Genomic DNA, 17,831 nt, shown 5'->3' with positions numbered 1-17,831 from the left:
AAAACCTTTATTTTTCTTACCTGCTTTGATCACTTTGATTTTGGAGGTAGAAATTGGCATTATTTACTAAATAGCTAAACAGACGACAATACAATGATTTTGCAAGTAGGTCCCGATAGAATTCTGCAGTTTCCATAGAATGTCTACGTGTAATCATATCTCCTGTATATTGGACAAAGAAATACAATTCATTGTTATAGCCATACTACTATCATTTGAGATATACATTCATGTGCTACTCATTTTCTCCTTTTTATTGATACAGTCTCATAGCCAATGTATGCTCTATTATCAGTACCAAAATTTAAAACAGGGAACATTTTAGGCATTCCTACCAATTGATACTCCAAAATCATTTGAGTCCACACACCAATACATTTTAATTCCTTTTATTGTAGCTTAATTTTTTTCTATGGTAGCAAAACAATATTATACAGATACAAATATACAGTATTTACATGTATTACAATTAAATTATATATACAGTGAAAATATATATATTTTAGAATTTTAATTGATTACTTAAAATCTCTGTCTTATTTTTTTCTCTACCAACATTGCCCTATTGATGAGATTTCCCTCCACTTCCTGTCCTGTAGACACAAAAAAACCCTTAAATCTGAGGTCCACCCAAAAGTGGAAGCTCCGCTTATCTGTCTCCCTCCCCCCTCCTGTGCCATATTTGGCACCTTTCGGGGAGAGGGGGGAGTGGGCACCTGTTTTTGACAGGTTTTGAAGTCCCCATTTCTGTCAGATCTTGCCATGGCGAGGTACGTCAGAAGTCCAGCCCCCTCCTCCTCCCTCCCTCCTCCCTCTTCCTTCCCCCACCGCCGGGCCAGTAAGAGAGTGTAGCGCGCTTCGCACATGCACAGTAGGGAACCAGCTGTGCAGCCGCAAGGCTGCACTGCTGGTTTCCCTTAACGGCTAAGGAGGTGGTAGCACCTGAGAGCCAATGGAAACATCAGCTGGGGTGCCCACATCGCTGGATTCCAGGACAGGTAAGTGTCCTATTACTGAAAGTCAGTAGCTACAGAATGTGTAGCTGCTGACTTTAAATTTTTTTATTGGGGAGGCTTTAACAAACAATCGTCCATGGAACAAGTGTCCCCTATTAGAATACTTTCTTGGTTTTCTTGATCTGGTGACTACATGCAGTCCCAGTTACAGTGATCACCATGACAAATAGAGGAAGTGAATCACTAAACTTACAAGGGTAAAATGTTAAAAAAAATGTTTGCTTTAGATACACTTTAACAGTTACTAGGCTACCGTATGTTTACTGTTGAGTTTCCTTAGCCTCTGTTTCTGTTTTTACTTATGTATTACAATGTAGGTAGTATGTCTGAGGTAGGGTGTAAGCTCTATAACATGTAAATCACTACTGAATCTCAACTTTTAGGTCCCTTTCACACAGGGTGAACTCTTTTTTAATCAGCAGGAGATCTGTCCAGTGATCCCCTGCTGATTGGGGCAGAGCAGGTGGATGACAGGTCTGTGGCTGTTCAGTTTCTACAGAGTGGACACAGACAGACCCTGCTCTACTCTATGGGCAGCCAGGAGTAAATGGATTCCTCTGTCCATTTACACTTAACTACCCTCCAATCTGATCCACCTATATAGAAGGTGGGTAGATCCCCTTCCACTTTTTGTTCTTTTAGAGGACCGGATCGGAATGGAGGTAGACGAGTGTAAATTAACTTAAGTCCTTTACACCCACCGCTCCATAGGAGTGAAGGAACCGTCTGATCAGGTTTGCCTAAAAAATTGACATGTGAACCTGATCGGATCCTTTGTGTGAAAAGGGCCTTAATCAACATGTTTCCTGTAAATTACTAACAGATCTACATAAGATAATGCATCTCCCTAATAAATAGCAAATACCCGCTAGTCAAAACAGGTACAGTGCAACCTTGGATTACGAGCATAATCTGTTCCAGGAGAATGTATGTAATCCAAAGCACTCGCATATCAAAGCGAATTTCCCCATAGATGTCAATGGAAACGAAGATGATTTGTTCCACATTGACTTCTATTGCATGCAATATCGCATGTGGCCAGAGGTGGGGGATCCGGAGAAACTCGGAAATACTTGGAGACCATTCGGATGCACTTGGAAACTCTCAGAAAGGCTCGGAAACACTCGGGAACTGAGTATTTCTGAGTATTTTCGAGTGTTTCTGAGTGGCTCCGAACGGCTCCGAGTTTCACCGGTGCCCCCCACCTCTGGCCAAATGCAGTACTGCACAGCACAGAGGTTTGAATCCTGCTTGTTTTGCATAATAGCTCATATTGCAAAAATGCTCATTAACCGTGTTACTCGCAATCTGAGGTTCCACTGTACGTATAGCAGGAAATCCATCCTATAGCTGTATACCAGAAATTCACACTTTGCAGATATTTATGTACAATATATATATATATATATATATATATATATATACACACACACACGCATATGCTGTTGATAATGCATATGATTTTCATTTACACCTAAGAGGCTGGATTCATCATGCAAAGTAACCCAGAACAACCACACTTCAGTTATTATACATACATAGATTCCAAGATAACTACTACTGGCTACTTACCTTTAAAGTATTGCACATCTGTTGTTAAGGCAGTAGATAGCTCATCTGGTAATAACTGCAGCATTCCTGCAACTGAAATGAAAAAGGATAAAAACACAATTACCTAATTTTTGTTCTGCCTAGTTGTAACAATATCACACACTTTTGTATACATGCATCACATATCTACTGACATTGATATATAGTACTGTATGTGTACTATAGTGCCAAGACATACATTTACACAACCACATTGTAAGACATTTCAATGCCCCATTTGCACTAGAAATATTCAAATGCAATATGTGGCACTGTGAAATTATCAATTTTCCACATGCAGAAACTCATTAAAAAAAAACGTGTGATGCGTTGCAGTGCCATTTGTTTTCAAATAGTACCCTACACACTTTACACAACACACCAATGTGAATGAAAAAAAGTTGCAATTTAGGTTTCAGTGTGTTGCGGCGCTTTCACAAGCCATTCAAAATAAATGATCTGCCTAACACAAAGCACATTAAAAGCACAATAGTAAATGTTACGTTTAAGTGTGCTACCTCAATGGTGTGAACGACCCTTAAAGCAGTACTAAACCCAAAATCAAAAATGTAATATATTGCAGTTTACCAATTCCTAAATGTGGTGACTGCACATTTACAACAACATTTTCTTTCTCCTTGTGGGATAATGATTTTACATAAATGAATAAAAGCTGATGATTGTAAGCTCCCGTGCCAGGGGTAAATGGTTTGTCTCAGCCGTCTAACTGACATTTTTTCAGTTCAGCTGAAAATAACAAACTTACTGGCTGGATCACCAGGTGAAATTAACAGAAAAAGCCAAAAAAAAGAGAAAAACGTATTGCAAACACCACATTTAGGAATTGGTAAGCTTAATTATTTTTTTCTTTTTGTTGTGGGGTTTAATATCTAAAATCAATTAAAAGAGTCAGATGATAGTGTAGTAATCACCCTGAGGACATGGGAACTAACTACCTTCAATATAGACCTAAGTGAGAGCTGCAGGTTCTTTTATAAAAGATGTACAGGTAATATTTAGCAATTTAATCTGGAAAATAAATTGGTGCCAGAAACCTGTTAAAGTCTGAGCACAGGCACTAAATCATTTTTAACCTTTAAGTTCTGATTCCCCCAAACATCCTTGGTGTAAATAATTTGATAAAACCGTGTTTTAATAGATAGGTCATTTAAAATTGTCTGCTTTTGGACCAAGTGACAGTGTCTTATTAACCAAGTCCGGAAAACAGGTAGAAAGTACTCTTCTACAGCATTGTAAAAAAATATGTGGATTTTCAACACCGAAATATCCCATGATTGGCACCAGGATGGCGTATAACAGCAGTGCAAATACTAGAAATAGTTATAATTGAAATAATTGAAATAAGAGCTTTGTAAAGGAGTTTGGGTAATAAAAAAAGCTTTAATAGTGGAGGTTTAGTGTCCAATGATAAAACAATAAATAATAAATCAAATACCACAATTGAAATACATGTTCTGAACACAAAATACATTTGAACAATAAAATACAGTATGTGTTATGGTGAAGCAGAAAAATATACAGAGGGGCGCATGCGCCGCTTTCGCTCTTGGCGGATGTGTAGAGGCTGAGCTCTGGATCCCATCTGCTCTCCGGGCCCCCACACCGCTTCTAACCTACTCCATTCACCACGGGGGTAAGCACAAACACTCCCTGTATACTTGCAGCACTCCATGGGTAAGATTGGCCAGCAAAAACACTAATACAGGCCGCTGCTGGACCCACGCTATCAAACCACAATCGACAGATACCTCACTAGGCCGCAATCCCCAGCCTTGCCTACACCCATGGACCCATTCGCCATTATGGCTGGGGACCAACGATGCAGACAATGGCGCATCCCTCACCCAAGACACCCCTGCAATGTCCCCCCAAGCTACTCAGGCTATTATAACCCCCAAATTACTGGACGAGAAACTCCAGGCTCTTCTCCATCAATTAACACGCAACGTTGCTGCAGAGGTGGGTAAACTATCACAGGAATTACAGGGGGGAAATTGCCCAAATAGGGGAATAAGCCAGTGCTTTAGAGACTAAATTGGTAATCTCGTCCAATATGTCCAGGGACTGGAGGAAGAATCCTCTTCATTGAAACACTCTGTGTCCCAGCTCCAACTATAACAGGACCTGGAGAATAGGGAGGGATGTCAAAATCTGCATTTTCATTGCATACCAGAGAATGTGGGTGATAATACCTTGCGCTCCTACCTGCTGGGCCTTTTTAATACACTGGCCCCAAAAATTGCTGATATTGATTGGAGACTGGATCAGGCCCATAGATTCCTGGGCCCCAAACTGCCCTCTGGAGCTAGGCCTAGAGATGTTATAGTCCGCTTCCATTTCTATGACAGCAAGGAGACCCTGACCCTCGCTACATGCAATAAATCATCAACTGAGTATAAGCGGGCAAAAATCCAGATATACAACGATCTCTCTCCTATTACTCATGCTAAACTGAGAAATCTCTGTCCAAACACATCCCACTTGTAAAACCATTGCATCCCATATTTCTGGGGCTTTCCGTTTCGCCTGATTGTCCCCCGCGATGGTTCTCAACACCGCCTTGTATGAAGGAGAAGCATTCATAAAAAGCTTGGGACTACCTCCTCTACCGGAAGATTTTCTGCTCCCACCTGCTGCTCCGTCTGGTCGTCCAGCTCCCACTACACCTAACCGAATCTGGACCCATGTTAAAAGCAAACAGAGGAAATCCTTCTCTACACCTCAACGCTCTCAAACATCCAGGCGTCCTCCTTGAGATGATGATAGTTGCAGATGGCTTCAAGTTATAGGCAGGCATGCCTTACCCTTTGTGACGTTTTTTTTTATCTGTTTGTGATCTGGACATTAGGTAAAAAAGTTCTCTGAAGAATCGGAGATATCCCTGCACATACCCAAGGGGTATAGTTTGTTTACTTTCTTTTGTATTCAATTTTTTTCTTTTGCTATTTTTTTTTTATGCTACATACCTGCTGGAGAGCAGGTGGATCCTTTCTCCCCACATTTCCATCTGATGGGAGGCGCAGTGTGGCCCCAAACCATTCAAGACTTCAGGCTAGGACTTTTGGGTTGCACTTGCTTCTCAGGCGTAATGACCGTGGTTTCCCTTTTTTCTCTTTTTTCTTTATTCAGACCCCTCCTGGGTCTCCTCACTGTTTTTTTTTTTTTTTTTTTTTTTTTTATATTTTTGTTCCTAGGGCAGTTTGTAAAATATATATTCATGTTCCAGTATTGGGCACTATGTCAGTTTAGAGAACTACAGGTTTCTAGGTTCATTATCTCAACAAGCAGATACACTGTTAAAATGTTATGGCGTTGAAACTCATTTCTCATAATGTTAAGGGCCTGAACTCCATTCAGAAACGATGGCTTGTCCTCAAGACTTTGGAATGTCTGGTGCTGATATTGTCATAATCCAGGAGACTGACTTTCGATCTGGGGGTTCGATGAAACTTGCATCAAAATACTTCCCTACTTCTTATGTGGCATCTGACGCTTCTGGTAAGACAGGTGTAGCTGTACTTATTAAAAAATCTTGCCCTATCAGGGTCAAGGATAAATAAATCGACTCCCACAAGAGGTTTGTCATCCTGGTTTGTGAATACTTGTCATCCTCGTTCACATTGGTAAATGTATATGCACCCAACTCTGGGCAAATTGGTTTTCTGGATGAGCTCTTTCTTCTTGTACAGCTTTATTCCCAGCCCTTTATGATAATAGGGGGGGATTTTAACCTGGTTATGTCCCATAGTAGAGACAGGCACACACTTTATGGGGACACTCTATCACAGAGGGTGGTATCCCAAGCCACCTCCTTTCGAAAATATATCAGGTCTCACTGCTTGTTTGATGCCTGGAGAATTAAACATCCAACATATAGACAATACAGCTTTTACTCTATGGCCCATAAAATGTATTCTAGACTAGACCATTTTTTCATATCAGCACCACTACTCCCTCATACAGCAGATTCTAATATCTCACCCATTACGTGGTCAGACCACGCCCCTATCTCCTTAGATCTTTCTCGACAACACTCTACCTCTAAGACTTGTCACTAGTGGCTTAACGACCACCTTGTTAACTCCCCAGTCATCAAAGAAAGACTAACCAGGGATCTGTGTGAGTTTTTTCAGCTGAGGAACTAGCGAAAACAGTCAAAGAGCTCACTCTTCAAAAGTCCCCAGGCCCGGACAGTCTCACATACCTCTACTATAAAACTTTTTTGCCCACTTTAATGCCCCATATGTTGGAGGTATTTGGTACATTATTCCACGGAGATACCCCACATTCCCAGTTTACTCACTCTTATATCTCAGTTATACCAAAACCTGGTAAGGACCCCTCTATACCTGACAGCTACAGACCTATTTAATTCTGACTAATAAGATATTGACTAAAATCCTGTCATCTAGGCTATCCCAATTTATACCCAAACTGGTTAATAAGGATCAAGTGGGTTTTGTGCCCCCCAGACATGCTGGGGATAACACAAGGCACACTATAGATCTGATTGACCTATTAAACAAATCCCCTCGCCCGGTGCTTATGTTAAATTTAGATGCCCAAAAGGCATTTGATCGATTAAGCTGGCCCTACATGTTTTCTACGCTTACACGATTTGGGTCCAAGGGTCCGTTCCTTAAAGCTTTACAGGCTTTGTACTCTCAAACATCTGCACAGGTACAGATGGCCTCCTTTTTGTCTCCTTGTTTTCCCGTGTCAAACGTTACCAGACAGGGATGCCTGTCCCTCCTCCTTTTTATCCTCTGCCTGGAGCCTTTGGCAGAAGCAATCTGAAGTCACCCTGACATTAAGGAATTAAGGAGGTATTGATGAGACAGCGGGAGTACAAGTTAGCCCTCTTTGCTGATGACATTCTTTTGACACTGACAAATCCTATCATCTCACTCCCTTCCCTAGGTATTCAGCTCACTTCCTCATACTCTAGCAGTTACACAGCTAACTATCCGCCCTTGTTTCAGGACATCTATCGATGTCTCCACTAATGGGCTACTTACCCTATCACCATGTTAGGTAAAATGAATGTCCTAAAAATGTCCGTGTTGCCACATTTGCTATATCTCTTTGAAACTTTACTGGTTGCTATACCTTTTAGTCAGCTTAAAGCTCTTCACAGAGGTTTTTTGAATTTCATATGGAATAACAAGACACATCGTATTGCCAGCTTGGTGGTCTTCTCTCTAAAAACTGGGAGCCCCTGATGGCAATAAGTATTCTTATGCCTCTCACCTCCGGGCTGTCATTTCCTGGTACTGTCAGGTGGCTCCAAATCGGTGGTCAGAGATTGAGCGAGGTGCTCTCTATCCAGTACACCCATGTTCCTTGGTTTGGTCTCGTTTTTTACTAACTGACCCCGTATTAAAGCACATGTGTCTGGCACCAATGCTGTTCACCGTGTCCATATGATGTAAATGTGTACTGAAGTACTCTCTCTCCTCACCATGTCCTCCTCTATCTAATATATTGTTAAATCCAGTCCTACCAGATAGTTTGTCCTTTGAACACCTGTTGCCATGAATGCAGACCCCTCTCCTCCAATTACAAAATCTGGTACATCCGGTCACTCTCAAACTACATACTTTTGCGACACTGCAGGAAAAGTTCTCTATCCCTCAAAACTTATTCTACTTTTGCCTACAGGTCAAACATTTTTTTCACTGTCCCCGTCTCTCACCCTAGATGTACCTACCCCTTTTGAACACTTATGTGCTGAGGGTCCACACCAGCTACATTTAATTTCCTCCATATATCATATACTACATGACTCCACCAATGTACTAGATGACACCCATTTATACATGCATAAATGGAACGTACTATTGGGGTGTCCTATTCCATTGCAAATATGGGCAAAAATCTGTTAATAAACTTTTAAATCCTTCAAATGTGTGGTGCAGAGAGAGACAGCTGTGAAGATCCTAATGTTTTGGTACAGGACCCCAGAGCTTATCGTTCATATAGATCCTACCCTTTCAGCTAAGTGTTGGAGGTGTGGGATGGAGACAGGCTCGCACGTTCATATTTTTTGGACTTGTTCTCTTCTTCGGGCATTCTGGTTAGAGATAATGCAAACATTTTAGTGTGTGACAGGCTTATCACTCCCCTTAGAGCCTATACATTATTTACTAGGGCTTCCTTTTCCAGGTGTTTCTAAACCAATTAAACATCTGATCTCATTTATCCTTCTAGCTGCTAAAAGGGCGTTGTGTTGGCTGTCAACTTCTCCTTCCCAATTACAATTTTTCAACTTGTAGCGGAGATCAGAAGGTTGAAATACCTTACAGCCACTGTTCATGACACGGTTTCTCAGTTTAACAATATTTGGGTGCCCTGGGATCAATCTGACTATGGGGATCACATAGATTGATCCCATTACTGGAGTCTACTGTATTGTTCTGGATCATTTTTGCTTTTCTTTATTATGCTCTCCTGTAGGTCCCCCTATTATAAGATGACATTCTAATATATATGCCCTATACTGTGTACTTCTGCCTTTATTAAGTTTTAATATCATTACTTTCAAAGTTTGAAATGTTCTGATAATGTTTTATGGCTATTTGTTCTCATGCCCTGATTTTGTGATGTATGTTATATACGCTGCTGTATATCTGTTTTTCTTTTTCCTTTTAAACTAATAATAAAAATACAACTATATAAAAAAAGAAAAACATACAGTATATTCTGGCTGAGATCAGTATAATATGACCACCATCTAGTGGACAATATCATGCATTACATCACTTACTGACCTTGTTCTAGAAGCTGCAGGTCAGACACAAAGGCTGTTTCTGCATCCGTTAGTGCTGTAAATCGGATATCCCCAATGTGCAGAATAGCTGACAGAATCATGAATATATTCTCCACTTCCTAAACAAAAACAGATATATATGTATATATAATTTATCATCATACATTGGATGATCTTTTACTCGCTCATTGTTTTGGGTTCGCATCAGTGAGGCTAATGTCAGCTGAATGGATGTGCAGTGAACAGAAAAAGTGGCCGCATTCTGATGACACCAGTAATAACAAAGCTTTACTGTTCTGGATAAGATCACAAAAGATTCCCCTAGACCCCGCTCACACTAATGCATTTCAATCAGATAGGGCTTAATTGTAGAGATAAGGGAAAAACCTATTTATGCAGCACTCATTATTCAAAATGACCTCAATTCACTAGCCAATAAATAAAAACGTGCTACAAAAAATTAAGCTACCAAAAAACCTTATATAGATCTGATAGGGATGGGGGGAGAAAAAAAGGGAAGGAGCTTATTCATGGTAGTGGGTTACCACCTATTCACAATGCATCCCTCTAGAAATTCTAGTGTCTAACACGATCCAGTAAACCTCCTTTCAGATCATCATAGAAGAATAATCCCAAACTGCTCTGCTTTGTGTTTCTTACCTGTTTAGCCCTTGCTTTTCCACCATACTGGTGTGTAGGAGAGAATTAGCCCCTTTTGCCAGTATAAATAATATATGTTGAGTTGGTGGCCATGAAAGGATATACTCCCCCATTTAAATGGGATCTGCATTTAGTGACAGCTGATGGGCATTATAAAGCTATCTGTTGCATGTTCAGACCTGTAATCTCTGATGTTTTCCGATATTGGCAGTTATGTGATGTTATGTGACTGAATGCAGAGAGATGCAGTGAATGCCAATGCTGGAAAAAACGATGAAGAGTGCTGGGCTCATTTGTTAAAGGAAGCTGGATAATGATTATTTGTGAAGACAGTACATTATTTTATTCACTATTTTTTCTAGATGAGTCCAAATCATAGGTGTGCGCAGCCTATTGCATTAGGGTGTGCACCCCAATGCTCAAACACACACGCCTTTCTCTGTAGCCTCAGCTGCATTGAACACTGAATGAATGGGAAGTGCTCTGTGCTGAGCGTCTTCCTGTTCATTCAGTAACTGAAGCATAATTAACATGTTCAGCTCTAGCATACTTACCAACTGTCCCGAATTTCCCGGGACATTTTCAGGATTTTGACTATTTTCCCGATTTTATTGTTTCCGGGAAATGTCCCAAGAAACGATTTCCCGCTGCTGCCGCTAGAGGTCCTACCCCCCACCCCGCTTTGCTCCGACCTGTTATGGAAAGGGGCAGGGATTCTATAACCACGTGGCCGGCAGAGACCTACTAGGAAACCTTATGTAAGGGGGGCTCTGTTGGGGACACCTGATGTAAGGGGGGCTCCACTGGGGACACCTGATGTAAGGGGGGCTCCGCTGGGGACACCTAATGTAAGGGGGCACCGCTGGGGACATCTGATGTAAGGGGGGCTCTGCTGGTGACACCTGATGTAAGGGGGGCTCCGCTAGGGACACCTGATGTAGGGGGGGCTCTGCTGGTAACACCTGATGTAAGGGGGGCTCTGCTGGGGACACCTAATGTAAGGGGGGCACCGCTGGGGACACCTGATGTAAGGGGGGTACCGCTGGGGACATCTGATGTAAGGGGGGGCTCCACTGGGGACACCTGATGTAAGGGGGGGCTCTTCTGGTGACACCTGATGTAAAGGGGGCTTCGCTGGTGAAACCTGATGTAAGGGGGGCTCCGCTGGGGATACCTGATGTAAGGGGGGCTCCACTGGGGACACCTGATGTAAGGGGGCACCGCTGGGGACATCTGATGTAAGATGGGCACTGCTGGGAACACCTGATGTAAGGGGGCACCGCTGGGGACACCTGATGTAATGTGGGGCTCCGCTGGGGATATCTGACGTAAGGAGAGGCTCTGCTGGTGACACCTGATTTAAGGGGGCTCCGCTGGGGACACCTGATGTAAGGGGGGCTCCGCTGGGGACATCTGATGTAAGGGGGCTCTGCTGGGGACACCTGATGTAAGGGGGGCTCTGCTGGGGACACCTGATGTAAGGGGGGCTCCGCTGGGGACACCTGATGTAAGGGGGCTCCGCTGGGGACACCTGATGTAAGGGGGGCTCCGCTGGGGACATCTGATGTAAGGTGGGCTCCTCTGGAGACACCTGATGTAAGTGGGGGATCCGCTGGGGACACCTGATGTAAGGGGGCTCCGCTGGGGACATCTGATGTAAGGGGGCTCTGCTGGGGACATCTGATGTAAGGGGGGCTCCACTGGGGACATCTGATGTAAGGGAGGCCCTGCTGGGGACATCTGATGTAAAGGGGGGCTCCGCTGGGGACATCTGATGTAAGGGGGGCTCTGCTGGGGGCACCTGATGCAAGGACAGACTCTGCTGGGACACCTGATGCAAGGGGGACTCTGCTGGGGGCACCTGATGTAAGGACTGACGGCTGGTGGCAGGTGGCACGCTCAGGGATCCCACTGATTCGGCATTATGGTGAGTTGAATTATTTCATTTTATATTACAATGTAATAATAGAAATAATGCACTTCAATCATCCTGACACCATAACAACCATGGTGCCGGGATGATTGAAGTGCTAACACCAGGTGTTGGGAGTATCTTTATCTGCTGATTGTTAAACTTTCTGGAATACACATTTTTCTATTGTTGTGTAGGATCTGGGGCTGCTGTCCCTCCATCCCTCTCCATCCTTATTCATCTCAGACTCTAACCACACCCCTTTGAGCCATGCCCATTTAAGACACGCCCACTATTTTGCATAAACCACGCCCATTATTACTCCCCCATGCCACACCTATAAACGCATGCCCCACCCCCTAGTTATAATAAGACTCTGCCTACAGCCAAAAAAGTGTCCCTAAAATGTTTTTTACAATGTTGACAACTATGCTCTAGCTGACTAAAACCTCTGGCTCTTAACCCTTGATTTTGGTTAAAGAATATTACGTTTTATGCTATGTTCCTCCTGATCCCAGCCTCACTGATCTAATGCATTAGTTCCCAAATTGACAAGTTTTCTTGCAAGTACTGTAAATATACAGATATCCACCACCTTTCCTGTTATCTTCCACCTCTCTGTATCCTAACTGGCATGTCATGAAGGGGCAAAATGTCATATTATCTTTAAGGATTATTCTCCCTACTATCCCCGGTGCCCATCTGCCCCCCACCGGTGTATACCCAGTTATATTTTATACTTCTCTTTTTTGAAAGTCCTGAGGCTGGTCATTTGGCATGCAAAGAATGGTGCTCCAATAATGATGTCAGTGTTGCTCTCTACATCATTGTATGTGAGTTTAGGATGCCATGGTGATGCCCCCATTATGCCCTGCCCTCACAGTCTTCCAAGTTCAATGGCACTGAATGTCATATAACCCAGAATACATCTAGTAGCAGAAAATAATTACTGCAGGGGACAGCTACAGAGAGCATGTGAGTATTGTAGCCAAAGCTACTTTGGGTCTTAAACCCATGGTGGGAGACTATTTTGTTTAAATTTGCCCAGTTTTAGACTTTAAAGTGGATATAAACTGGATTCATGAAATTTGACCTAAGCACATATATCTGCAATGTTTTCTTACCTCTCTCCAAAGCCCTAGGTGCTGTGTCTTTCTCTTGCTCCATTCTTCTGTTATCAGCATGATAACTTCTGACAAGTTCTCCTAACTGAGATAAAACCAGCCTGAAATTTGTGTTGGGGTGGGTGCTATAAATAGATTAGCAGAGAGCGGGTCTATTCACAGCACAGCTCTGCACATTCCTTCCTTCCCCTGCCTATATGGAATGAGGGTGTGTGCCTTTCCTCCAATCAGCTGTCACACAGTGTATGCCAAGACTACACTCCCAGTGCTGAACAGGAAGAGAAAATTTCTCACAATGTGCACTTTCTAAAGAATATAGCAAGCTGAAGACAGCAGGTATGCATGTAAAACTTATGTAAGGAGATTTGTTTCATCCCTGTGTATCGTCTGAGGCTGTTCACTTCACTGGGTATATGTGAGGGTTTATATCCACTTTAAGGCTAGAGAAATTAAAGCAGTAGGATTGCCAGTTCATCACTTTTTGATTCCCCTGACCTGCAGAGATTTATTGGATTTAGGAATACAGGAATAGTGATTTGAAGTTGATTAGATTGGACACTTTTGTGTTTAGGAGAATCAAAAATAAGCACAATGCGTAGATTCACCAGTTAGTTTGATTTAGTTTTCAATCATTATTTAAGAGATTGTACTTTTATATATCCGCTTAGTGTAATATTGAAAGATATAATATTAGAAAGAATACATGAGGGTTATGCAAAAAATGATCAAAAGTTGAGCCAGCATAAAAACACTATTACTCAAGAAATATATATCACAAATGTTAACAGAACTTAGTATACTGCATTCTCTTGAGTTGATTTGCCTTTAAGTAATAGAAAAATATTATTATTAATACATTATTAAATTATTTAACAAAAAATCTGTCAGCATGGAATGAATTCTCAAGCTTTCACCAGCTTCAAAGTGGGCTGTGGATTCACTCACATTAAGAAATAAATTATACACTACATCCCTCTCTGAATATTTAAAGAATGTGTTGCTCCTATTAATCTATTTGTCAGATGCATTCTGAATGTTTTCAGAATGGAATTGTTATACGATTCAGCTTTCTCTTAATGAGATTATAATGTGATATGTGTACGGAACAAAGAGATATAAATCGTTTGGTGCTGCAGTAAAAATATACCACACATAAGTACATAAACTGGTGTTATTATTTTGGCAATATTTCTAAATAGTTGACAATTGGATGCTTTATACGATTATCACATAACAAAAAAGAAACAGTTAAATAACTCATAAAAAGCAGCATATATTGCACCTGTTGTAAAAAACTACAAAGTCCATCCATTACATCTGAACTAAAGTATCTTTTCAAAAGCAAAACGCTCAAAAATGTTTCAATTAAAAATGCACAGCTGTGTTATCTTTTGATTTATCCATATTTTCTGTATGCTATCTATATGCCCTGGACAGATGTTGTTCCATTGCTTCAGCATAGTGAGTGTTGATGGTAGTCAATCCTTTCACTGGTGACATATTTGTACCGCTACCATGTTTTTTTCTGTAATGATGATTTGTTTTTTGGCATCAATAAATCTTTTGTATTTTTATATCTCTGTTATATTATTCAATAATGTATTGTTTTTATTGTACCGTGATAGTCCAATTGCCTCCATGTTCTTGTGGCAGCCTAATTGGGGACTAGGCTACCAAATCTTTCTATTCAAATACTTCTAGATAATGGTACAAATCCCTATCAATCCCTACTTTATTACTCACCTCAGAGGCCTTATTTATTTTCTATATTCATTAGGTGGATAACACACCTGGCGCACCATTGCTGTCGAGTGGGATTTTGGTGTGCGTTTAAAGTGGATATGGCTGTTCCTGGCCTTCCCTCCACCTCGTCGCTCCCATTTCATCCCACCCTCCAGCAATCCAAAAACCCCCATTGACCATATTTTCTTTGCGAGGTTGGCAAACTATGTTACTATAACTACTCGTAGTCTATTACTTTACAAGTTGTAACCATTAGCCTTCATGCAACCATGCACCTCAGACGTCCATTGGTTGGGCCAGACCAACTTTTTTTACCTTATTACAGGCTACCCACCTAATTTTTTATCATGATGTACCCCATCATGGTTTCTAGTCTTTGGCCCCTTGTTATCCTGGGCCTCTGTTGTGTCTTAGGCTGCATTGGCTTCATAGGATATTTTTCCTATTCACCAATCATTAATTATCCACTTACCGACCGGCTCCTGTACATATACTTAGGCACTTTGAAGAGGGATATCTCGGTAATGGCAGCAGCTGCTGCCACAACCGAGGTATCCATCTTTACAGGAGCCAGTCATGTTTCTGATAATGGTGATCTCCACGGCGAATTTGATGCGAGCTCACCGTTATCGGTGGCGTGAGATATGCCACCCCCCTCCCGCCGCTCTCCTGTGCCCTCCGCGGCTTACCGGAGCCGTCGGTAGCAACGGAGGAGATCGGGACCTGTTAGTTCCTCGGTATGGAGATGAGTGAGGCTAAGATGGCACCCACCCGTCTCCATACCATAGTATGGCGGGAGCGATGTCATAACGTCAGCTCCGCCCATATGTCTTAAAGGCATTTTTTTTGTCATTTTTTTAAACAACTTTTTTTTGGCATTTTAGTGTAAATATGAGATCTGAGGACTTTTTGACCCCAGATCTCATATTTAAGAGGACCTGTCACTTTTTTCTATTACAAGGGATGTTTACATTCCTTGTAATAGGAATAAAAGTGATCCAAATTTAAAAAAAAAAAAAAAACAGTGAAAAAATAATTAAATTTTTTAAAGCGCCCTGTCCCGACGAGCTTGCGCGCAGAAGTGAACGCATACGTGAGTAGCGCCGCATATGAAAACGGTGGTCAAACCACACATGTGAGGTATCGCCGCAACTGGTAGAGCAAGAGCAAAAATTCTAGCTTTATACCTCCTCTGTAACGCAAAACATGCAACCTGTAGAATTTTTTAAACGTCGCCTATGGAGATTTTTAAGGGTAAAGGTTTGACGCCATTCCACGAGTGGGCGCAATTTTGAAGCGTGACATGTTGGGTATCAATTTACTTGGCATAACATTATATTTCACAATATAAAAAAATTGGGCTAACTTTACTGTTGTCTTATTTTTTTATTCAAAAAAGTGAATTTTTTCCAAAAAAAGTGCGCTTAGAAGACCGCTGAGCAAATACGGTGCAAAAAAAAGTATTGCAATGACCGCCATTTTATTCTCTAGGGTGTTAGAAAAAAAACAATATATAATGTTTGGGGGTTTTAAGTTATTTTCTAGCAAAAAAAACTGTTTTAAACATGTAAACACCTAAAGTCCAAAACGAGGCTAGTCCTTAAGTGGTTATATTTATTTTTGTGTTACAATTCAATTTTACTTCCCTTTAATTACTTTTCATTGATTCTTTATTGCCAATTACTTCCCTTTTTTTATATTGAGCTTTTCCCCCCCTCCGGCCCCATGACAGGCGCTGACATGAGACGCCCCACCCGTGTCCATCCGCGGCGGCTTGATGGGCTCCCTGGTGGAGGGGTCAGTCCCGTCCTTGGGGCCGCCCCTTCCTCTTGCGCTGGCCCTGGCAGGGACCTTGTCCCTTGAGTCATGGAGCTAGTGCACATGCGCGCGCGCTGTGCGGGAGCTCTGGCCCTCCGCCATTGAGCTGGGGGGCATGCGTGCGCGACTGCCTTGCAAGGGCGCTTTGCGGGAGCTCTGACCCTGTGTCGTCACAGGCCTGCGTCCGCCGGCGTGTGTTCCTATGTCGCAGGGTTGGAAACTACAAATAACAGGCCACAGCCTGTATACTGACATTCTGGAATCGGTTACCCGCTTTTTCTTGCCTCAAGTCAGCCTTCAGTAAGCTATTTTAACCACACCATTTTACCATAGCCATGCTGTGGTGTCTCCTACCCTTAGACACTGACACTTGTTTGTTTAACTATGATACCCCCTTTTTTTCTTATAGGTGACTCTGACATGGGTGGCTAGTCCTACTATGCCTCCACCTTTTGCCTATGTTTTATGTGGCTACATACTGGCATTACCCTTCTCAGTGGGTTTGCCCCTCCCAGGACCCCCCCATATATACATTTTTTACATCATTATCAGGTATATGCTGCTTCCCCTATTCATTTCCATTACATCGTTTTTCACTCCCCTTTCTTTCTGTTTTTACTTTCTCTTTTCTGCCTTTTCTTTCCTCCTCTTCCCCTTTTCTTTTCTCTGTTCTCTCTCCCCTCTTTCTCACCTTTTTTGTTTTACCTCTCCCTCTTGGAGTCTGTTTGTCTCCCCTTTCTTACCTTTCTTTTTCCTCCTTTACTTCTTTTCCACTTGCTCTTGCTTTTCTTTTCCCTCTTATTTTCCCCCTTTTTCCCCCCTCTGTCTCATACTCACCCACACCATGCACCACCCTTTTCACTTCCCCACCTCCATGTACCTCACAGGGTAAGCAGCCCTGCTCTTTTTTCCCCCCTCTTATCCTTCTCAATATCCTTTTTAATTATGATGCTGCATCACAAGCTTTTACTTTTTTATTTTTTTTGCCTTTCGATTATTACATTATCTCTTTGATCCCATCATAGATATCCTCCCAATGAAGCGGCTATTGTCTGCGAAACTAGTCGAGGAAAAAGACATCTGTGATCTATTGTCCTACTGTGATTCTGCTCTTTGGGGGTCAAAACTTTCACTGGTGACATATTTGTACCGCTACCATGTTTTTATCTGTAAATGAT

At 42.1% G+C, this 17,831-nt stretch overlaps 1 protein-coding gene across 5 annotated transcripts in view; it reads right to left on the bottom strand.

Annotated features, from left to right (window-relative positions):
* The window catches only part of MYO16 (myosin XVI), a 669,347-nt gene that overhangs the window by 206,832 nt on the left and 444,684 nt on the right, over positions 1–17,831 (bottom strand). For all 5 annotated transcript variants that reach the window (XM_073614485.1, XM_073614486.1, XM_073614487.1 and 2 more), the window contains exons 18-20: positions 9,398–9,515; positions 2,589–2,660; positions 21–162 (exon numbers count right to left, since the gene is read on the bottom strand). In XM_073614485.1, coding sequence (XP_073470586.1) covers positions 21–162; positions 2,589–2,660; positions 9,398–9,515 — 332 coding nt within the window. The remainder of the gene's footprint in view (positions 1–20; positions 163–2,588; positions 2,661–9,397; positions 9,516–17,831) is intronic.

This window comes from Aquarana catesbeiana, linkage group LG02, assembly GCF_042186555.1.
Source record: "Aquarana catesbeiana isolate 2022-GZ linkage group LG02, ASM4218655v1, whole genome shotgun sequence".
Classification (NCBI taxonomy): domain Eukaryota; kingdom Metazoa; phylum Chordata; class Amphibia; order Anura; family Ranidae; genus Aquarana; species Aquarana catesbeiana.
The sequence above is the reverse complement of the archived record's forward strand: the minus strand, read 5'-3'. Positions and strand labels throughout refer to the sequence as shown.